This window comes from Actinia tenebrosa, unplaced genomic scaffold (genome assembly GCF_029948245.1).
Source record: "Actinia tenebrosa isolate PJP-AT-01 unplaced genomic scaffold, QUT_ActTen_1.0 PGA_scaffold0__85_contigs__length_37466705, whole genome shotgun sequence".
Taxonomy (NCBI): Eukaryota; Metazoa; Cnidaria; class Anthozoa; order Actiniaria; family Actiniidae; genus Actinia; species Actinia tenebrosa.
In genome coordinates this window covers 32503523-32512652 of record NW_028292569.1, presented here as the reverse complement: position 1 = coordinate 32512652, position 9130 = coordinate 32503523, and the positions used below count along the sequence as shown (strand labels likewise).

Genomic DNA, 9130 nt, shown 5'->3' with positions numbered 1-9130 from the left:
AATTCTTTATTCGACAAATCCTTCAGTTGTCAAATCCTTCATTCGACAAATCCTTCATTCGTTAAATCCTTCATTCGTCACATCCTTCATTCGACAAATCCTTCATTCGTCAAATCCTTCATTCGACAAATCCTTCATTCGTTAAATCCTTCATTCGACAAATCCTTCATTCGACAAATCCTTCATTCGACAAATCCTTCATTCGACAAATCCTTCATTCGACAAATCCTTCATTCGTCACATCCTTCATTCGACAAATCCTTCATTCGTCAAATCCTTCATTCGACAAATCCTTTATTCGTTAAATCCTTCATTCGACAAATCCTTCATTCGACAAATCCTTCATTCGTTAAATCCTTCATTCGACAAATTCTTCATTCGTCAAATCCTTCATTCGTTAAATCCTTCATTCGACAAATCCTTCATTCGACAAATCCTTCATTCGACAAATCCTTCATTCGACAAATCCTTCGTTCGTCAAATCCTTCGTTCGTCAAATCCTTCATTCGTCAAATCCTTCATTCGTCAAATCCTTCATTCGACAAATCCTTCATTCGACAAATCCATCATTCGTCAAATCCTTCATTCGACAAATTCTTCATTCGACTTATCCTTAATTCGTCAAACCCTTCATTCAACAAACCCTTCATTTAGCTCGTTTACTTTCCGGTATTTTTTCTGGTTCGCGTTTCTTTCCGTCTGTGTTTACGTATTTTAATATTGATCCATTTTAGTTGTCATAAACATGTCGTCTCTTTATCTCTCGTTCGTGAGCAGTTCGTCTTTAGTTCGTCAGTCGTTCGTGTCCTTTTCGTTTTATGGTTTCCGCACTCTTCGTTTATTCGACATTTTTTCGCACATCTTCGTACATCATAAATGCGCATTATATGACAGGAAACTGTTTCTCTTTTTATTGACAATAGTAATTATTACTAATAATAATCGAAATAAAAACTCGCTATCTGTAAAGCAATAGGTATATCTTGATAGTATTGCCTCGCTTCCCATAATCCTTTGCTAGCAGTACTGATTCACGGTCATGCAAATTTCCGCGCGTCACGTGATAAATTTTTTGCTGCTGAGGCCGTGATGCATGCTGATCTAACAGTGATGGTTTATAAGTATACACCCACGCAAAGATTTATGGGTACTATCCGATATCAACGTTATAAGACACCGAATCAAAATATGCGACTAATTTGACTAACTGTTGTTCTCTACTGACCAGCGACTGACTAGCCTCCCATACATGTGAAAATGCTTTTATATTTCCATGTTAACACGAGGCTAGTAAGTCGCTAGTCAATTCAGAACAACAGTTATTCAAAATGGTCGTCATATTTCGATTCGGCGTATAACTGCTTACAGCATAGAAAATAGAATTTTGAAATTTGTAGGAAAAAATTACTGAAAAATCTGTGGAACTTAAAAGAATTTTCTAACTGCAGCAAATTCGTCCCAAGAATTTTAACAGACTTTAAACCATCTTGATATGGAGGCGTGGATATAGCATTAGGCCGGGTGTTGGTGCTGTCACATATCACGTGATTTCTGTTTTTCTTGTCGCTAATCTTGGATTTTGTTTTTTTTTAAACCAAATGTTTATGCTTTTAGTCAGATTGTTGGCCTCGTCAAATGCGATATTTATTTAATAAGTTAACTGAACTTAGTTGAAATTCTAAATCTATATAAAGTGTCGATAAAAAATTGTCAAAATGTCTCTAGTATCTTACAAAAGTTCAAGAAATTTCAAAGTTTCAATTCCATAGAACCCAATTTCAATCCATTCCATAGTGAATTTAATTCCATAAAGGTGTTCCACACAGTTCATCATTGGGACCTCTTCTAAAATGCATCCTCTCTAGCAATGGGTATGTTGTTAACGGAATTATTAGGAACAGCGACAGTGAAAGGTGTGACGTTATTTTGGATTAGTGACGTCATTTGAAGGTTGACGTCATTTCCTGAGAACCAATCAAAATAACTGAAACCAGTTCGACCCAATGAAGGGAGAATCTTGTCTCACAAAACGTTAGTTTGACTTTAAAACAAGAATTGACATTCAAGAACTATGTGTAAAAAACTTCCCAGGAATTATGCAAAAATCTTCAAGGTCGCTTTTGTCCAGTCTTCCCAAATCTCGTATCCTTATACTAGAATTATTCTGCCGGTCTTGCCTTTGAAGAAAACTCCTCCAATAAACGTACTGCTGAATTGGCTTATCCTCAACGAACAGGGATCCAAATTATCACAAATCGTTCTTCCATATTTCAAGTTCATCAACCCTCCATAACAGGTTCGCGGTAGAATATCAAGAACGAGCAGAGCAAAGATACTACCAACATGATCCAAAAAAACATACGATCAAGAACCAGAGCTGCACATCGCCATTCTTCTCTCAGCCTCTCGTCTTCCTGCTTATCCCTGACGTCATCAGCAAGTACATTAATATCCTCCAATAGCCGTTCAGTTAGAGGATTTAGTTGGGTGTATGTACTCATCATGCTTGTACTGCGCCTGCACGGAGTGCTACGACCGCTGGCATAGGCTAATGAATCCCCTCGTGTGAATCGCGCCGATCGCGGACTCTCAAATTCTCCTCGTAGACTCGCCAAGTCGTCCATCGTAAGTCCTTCAGGTCCCGTTATATCAAACTCAATCCTTTTTTTCTTCTTGGGGCTGACTTTACTTTCTTCTTCCTTCATAACCCCGAAGCAGAATACCCGGGCCATGTAACCAAGGATGATGACCTTGACCCATCGAGGCATTGGCGACGTTGCTGGGTTACGGTGAAAGAAATTCAAAATCAAACACGTAGCGATCAGTGCAATCGCAGTAACAAACATCGTCACTACAAAGTATTGCCCTAATAAGGGAATGTTATCTGACGTGGAGGGTAAAGTCTCTGCTACAAGGAGAAGAAACACGGTCATAGCCAAGAGGACGGTGATTCCTAGACCCACCTTCTCGCCTGACTCTGGCGGGAGGAAAAATTTGATCAGGGTTAACGTCGCGATCAAAGCACAGGGGAGAATCAGGTTGAACACATAGTACAGCGGTTTTCGTTTGATTATGAGATTATATGTGACGTCATAGAAGGGGTATTTGCAACAGTTGTAGAAAACCTTGTTACGTTTGGCGGTCATTTTAATCAGATGCCATTCTCCGTTATTGACGTAACTCTTTAGGTCGGCTGAATTGGACGACGATGTCATTGACAAGCGGTCTCCCCCATAAGTCCATGAGCCAAATTTTAAAGGACAGTTTTGACTGTCAAACGGAAAGTATTTAACATTGATGGTACAAGTGCTCCTGAATGAAGCTGGCGAGAACCACTCGTTCGTGCCATCGCTTTTTAATATCACTGCTGTTTTGTACTTTTCCAGTCCACCTGCGTAGGTTTCGTCCGCGCTGAAAGTCAAGGAGATTGGTATGAGAAAGTTTCAAATCTTTTTCTTATAATAGTGATTGTGGTTGGTCTGGCATCGCCGTGACCTTTGCGTGACCGTGTCCGCGCCGTGTTTATGCCGTGTTACAGGCATTTGATTGGATGGAGAGTAAATTCTCGTGCAATGTGATTCGTTTGGCGTATCCCTTGCTGTGTCACGACCGTGTTCGTGACGTGAATTTTTCACAGTCATACGAAAACTGCACTATGAGAACGGTGAATGAACCAATGAAACCCAGTCTTGAAACTCGTCACGTAATAAGACTTACTTATCATAGAGGATAATATCTGGTATCCACACTTTTTCAGGGTTGATATTGACCAACTTGATTCCACCGTAGTGAGACTCGTTCCATGCTAACATCGGATTCTTCCATTTCTGTTTTCAAGTATAAGTATAATTATAAAATAACTGTTATAAATCTCGCGTTCTGATTGGTTGAGAGCGCGTGAGATCAGAGCACACTTTCAGTTACGTCATTCTTATCTAAAATAACGGTTATTGCTATTTGTATTTTATGAAAGAAAAAAAACTTGCATGCTGTGCTGTGAACTTGGGGATTAGCAGAACACTCGAGAAGTGTCCAAAAGCACTCTGCTACGCGTCTTGTTTCTCATAACGATTCCTTCGTGTTCTGCCAGTCCCCGCGTGCTTTAGAGCTGCATACAGTACGCGCGCGCGTTTTCTAATTCTTCAACGGAACAAAGAAAGACAGTCTAGAAAGAACCAAGTTATCTCTCTTAACCTTTACCCTGAGGACTCACAAACCGGGAATACTTGGAGTTTTTTTGGGTTTTTTTTTTTCACTTAAAATATGTTATTTACCGGCCAGGAGGTCCGGGTAAGGAAAAACTGTGCCCGAGGTCTTGAATATACGGACCAAGGGCACAGTTTTTCCCTATCCGGACCGACTATAGGACGGTAAATAACTTTTTTTTTTCGTATTTTTTTACTTGTTTTTGTAATTGTGTTGTTTTGTTGTTTAGCGGCAAAGGATACCGGACCGGGCGCGAGGGCAGATAATGACAAATATTGCCCGCTCAAACAGCCAATCAGAACGCACGGTTTTTTAGGATTCCTTCCCTTTTCGTTCTCCCATCTCTTTCAACCTTGCATTCCATCCCACTTTTCTATTCCATACTACTTTTTTTCCTTTTCGTCTCTCCTCCCACTTTCAATTTTGCATTTCGTGATACTCCTTCTATCCTTTGTCCCATTTTCTCATTTCCTTCCATCCCTTTCATCCGTTTTCTTCCCTCCAAGTCTTACCTGTCGAATCCAAACACTTATAGTAACCAGCTGTGATTTGCTGTTCTAAGGAAGAAGACAAATTCAAATATTATTTATCTATCCATCAATCCTAGCCACCTAACGGTTTGTCCATCCATCCATTCTTTTTATCCCATCCCATCCCATTATTCATCCATTTATCTAATCCATTCATTCATTCATTCATCAAACCTATCAATTTATCCATTCATCCATCCATCTATCCACCTATCTATCCATTCATTCATCCATCCACGCCTTTATCCCGTTCATCCATTTTACCCCATCTTATCCATCCATCCCATTCATTCATCAATCTATCCCTCTCTCCCTCCCTCCCTCCCTCCCTCCCTCCCTTTCTCCCTCCCTCTATCCTTCACTCCCCTCTCCCTACTTCCCTCTCTCTCTCCCTCCCTCTCTCCCTCCCTCTCTCCCTCCCTCTCTCCCTCCCTCTCTCCCTCTCTCCCTCCCTCCCTCCCTCTCTCCCTCCCTCTCTCCCTCCTTCACTCCATCTTATCCCATCCCATCTTTTCCATTCCTTCAGCCATTGCATCCATTATTTATTAACTTACAACTGATATAATTTGAATCAAGCTGAGACTGAACTCGACGTTAACCGTGTTGTTCTTGTAAAATACTGGACGAACTTCTTTGTCGTAATTCGCGAATACGTCCTTGAGTAATCTTTTTTCGTGGGTTTCCCTTGGGTCTGAGAAAATATAAATAATCATTAATAGGATTAATATTATTCATGTCAGTCACCGCCATGTTGATGTACTTTCTTTCTTTTTTTTTTTTGCATGGTCTAACAAAAGATTTCTCGTTAGAATCTTTTGTTATCGTACACTAACATGGCCGCCATATCTTTGTCATTTGAAACATTCAGTTATGACGTCATCACCGCCATGTTGGTGTACGTTAACAGAAGATTTCTCGTTAGCTTCTCTTGTTATGTACACTAACATGGCCGCCATGTCTTTGTCATTTGAAACATTCAGTTATGACGTCGTCACCGCCATGTTGGTGTACGTTATCAAAAGAATTCTCGTTAGCTTCTCTTGTTATGTACACCAACATGGCCGCCATATCTTTGTCATTTGAAACATTCAGTTATGACGTCGTCACCGCCATGTTGGTGTACGTTATCAAAAGAATTCTCGTTAGCTTCTCTTGTTATGTACACCAACATGGCCGCCATGTTTTTGTCATTTGAATCATTCAGTTTGTTTCCATGTGACGTCATCAGCGCCATGTTGGTGTACGATAACAAAAGATTTCTCGTTAGCTTCTCTTGTTATGTACACCAACATGGCCGCCATGTTTTTGTCATTTGAATCATTCAGTTTGTTTCCATGTAACGTCATCAGCGCCATGTTGGTGTACGATAACAAAAGATTTCTCGTTAGCTTCTCTTGTTATGTACACCACCATGGCCGCCATGTCTTTGTCATTTGAATCATTCAGTTTGTTTCCATGTGACGTCATCACCGTCATGTTTGTGTACGTTAATAAAAGATTTCTCGTTAGCTTCTCTTGTTATGTACACCAACATGGCCGCCATGTCTTTGTCATTTGAATCATTCAGTTTGTTTCCATGTGACGTCATCACCGTCATGTTTGTGTACGTTAATAAAAGATTTCTCGTTAGCTTCTCTTGTTATGTACACTATCATTATTATTTCAATAGATTATCCTCTTGCTACTTACCTATTTTGGCTTGTGTGAGTCCAAAGCCAATCACTAATAACACCAAAACAAGGTGTTCAACGCTCTGTTGACGGTTCTTCATTCTTCTACATTTCTTCTCTTATTTCACCCCGTTTCTCGTCAGAACATTCTGTCGGTGAAAAAGATATTCATTAAAAAATGAGACGATATGTTAAGCGTGCGAACCCTTATTTAAGAAAAAGACAAAACTCATGGGAAAACATTGCACCATAGCTGAAGAGCATTCCTAGTAAAGAAAGAAATGATGCTCAAGAGAATGACACATGGTTTGTATTGACTGCCCTTGTCCGCTCGACCTAAATCCTAACATTGGTGCGCGGAATAACCAATAAATCTCCCTTAAATAGACTAGCCTCCTTCTCAGGCATCTTCTTGGCTTTTTTGCTCACTAGTTTTTCTCTGCCATATAATTTAACACAGGGATCCCAACACATAATATATGGGGTAGCCTTCAGAGAAGGCTGAACTTGGGCGATGATCTAGAACATTCTCTCTACAGACGACAAACCGGAGCATAAATAATAAAACAATATAAACAACGTTAACAGCAAAAGATTAAGTAAATTAAAAACGCTAGATTAAAAACAAAACCATGAAACAACCGATAGGCTCTTAAAATATTTTTCTTAATTCAGTTGACTTTATTATTTTCGGGATACTTTGACTAATAAATTTATCATTTTAACCGCTACTCAAGTGTCCTGCTGTCAAAGCGATATATAATAAATATATACTGTTTCGGTATTTAGTATTGTTAATAGTTAGTATAAAGATTCGTTAATTATAAGCACAAAGAGAGTGATTATAATAATTCTAATCATCTTATAGCAATATCGCGACCTCATTCAAAAGTAAAAGTTTTTTTTTTTGGTTTTGATTTAGCTGGGGAGTTTCTTGTAACATTTTGGTAATTCCAGCGCGTTTTTACCTCAAAACGCTAGGGGTTTTAAGCTCTCTCTCTTCATTCCTGTCATACAGCCAGATTGACATAGAATCGCACATAGACACACCACAAAAACGACTTTAAATAGAATATGCGTAACGATAAAATTCCACGGAAGGAAAACTTCAATTCCATCGAGAGAGAAGGAAAAAAAAAAAAAAAAAACATGGGGGAAATTCTTTTGACTTTGAAGATTGTTTTCAGTCAAGTTAAACTTAAACTGACTTTCCTTTGCTATCTTAAGACTAGAGTGGAATAGTTAATAATTGGTTTAAAATATTTTTAAATTTGTTTAGTTCCGCGAGGTTTCTGATTGAAAAAAATTGATTATAATTTGCCAAATTGAGTACCCCTGCTTGGCAATTACAGTACTTCTTACAGTACAATAACAAACCCCTTTCTACTAACTCTAAGATAAAGAGAGTTGAGCTTAATAATTGGTTTCGTGTTTTATGCCATCTGCTTCACTAAACTCTGAGAAATATCATAAACAAGGAAGACTGGATTACCTTGTTACGTACCGTGGTAAAAAATGCTGTAAATAATGTGGTTCATCATTGCCTCATACAAAGTTTGGAGGTTGTGAATTTAACTTTAAGACCGCAATAATACTTGAGTTCATTGTTTGTTTTTTTTTTTTACACCCTTATAAAGAGGGAATAAAAGTAAAAACAATTTCCTAGATTTATATTAAGAAATTAATACTAAAAAATAAGCTTATTATGACCAAAAAATATTGTTACAACCGAGATTTGTTGTCTTTGTATAGCGGAGAATTTTGAAGGGAATCAAATATTAAAAAGCCGTCGCTGTAAATTGTAAGCATTATTTATTAGACCCTTGAGCTACATAATATTTCTTAAGGAAATTTTAGGAAGGAGTGTTCAACGGTTCTAGTTCTTGTAAAAGAATTTAATACTCCTAATTAAAGTGCCTTTTATAATGTATTTTTTTCATAAAAAATCAATCAAAATTGTAAATCACTGATTTGAATGCAATATTGTTGTATTCCATGCATTCCAAATACACGAAAAGATTTTCTGTTATAGCTATAATTTTTCTTGTATAAAAATTAATGATACCCAAGCCTTTTTTATTTCAATAATTGTCAAAAGATCCTTTGTGGAGTAATTTATTTTCCCCTCATTTTTTTAGATTTGAGTAGCCAAAATATACTCTAGTTGCTTTGAGTATAAACTTGAATTATTTTCACCGATGCATTTTCATCCTCTGGCTTACTCAGGAAAATTTTGTATTCATTCGGGATACAGAAAGCCAGCCTACATAAAATATTACACGACAATTATCGTTACTTACCTTTAAGAAAAAAGACTTAATAAATGAAATGACTTAAGGACGCTTTCATAAGATATAATAAGCCTCAGACAACAACTGAGATTATAATGCGGATCCCGCGGGGGAATTTTTTTCAAACGAGCGAAAAAGTCAAACGAATCCAGTTAAGCTACTCCAGTGTCGATTCAAACGAGCCTAACAAGTAGATATACTTTGGAATCGTTTTCTATCTCCGAAGTGCTCTACAGCAGCATTCTAGGGGGTCGTGATTGACGCTTCAGCGGAAAAACGAATAAGGGAACATTTGGTGAGCTTGCTCGATAGTAATTGGCTGGATTTCATTTATTTATATAAAGCGGGACACCGCTTATGAACGACTTACAGGTATTTTTTCTCCTACAGCGTCAAAACAATAAACAACAGAGTCTTTAAGAATTTAATTTGA

The 9130-nt window shown here is 38.1% G+C and overlaps 1 protein-coding gene across 1 annotated transcript; it reads right to left on the bottom strand.

Annotated features, from left to right (window-relative positions):
* Positions 1-883: 883 nt before the first annotated feature.
* On the bottom strand, positions 884-8939 carry LOC116302359 (neuronal acetylcholine receptor subunit alpha-10). Its single transcript, XM_031711636.2, has 6 exons — positions 8707-8939; positions 6426-6555; positions 5291-5427; positions 4719-4763; positions 3718-3827; positions 884-3411 (listed from the first exon to the last, which is right to left on the bottom strand). The coding sequence occupies exons 2-6, from the start codon at positions 6505-6507 to the stop codon at positions 2280-2282; spliced, it is 1506 nt and encodes a 501-aa protein (XP_031567496.1). The 5' UTR covers positions 6508-6555; positions 8707-8939; the 3' UTR covers positions 884-2279.
* Positions 8940-9130: the final 191 nt, after the last annotated feature.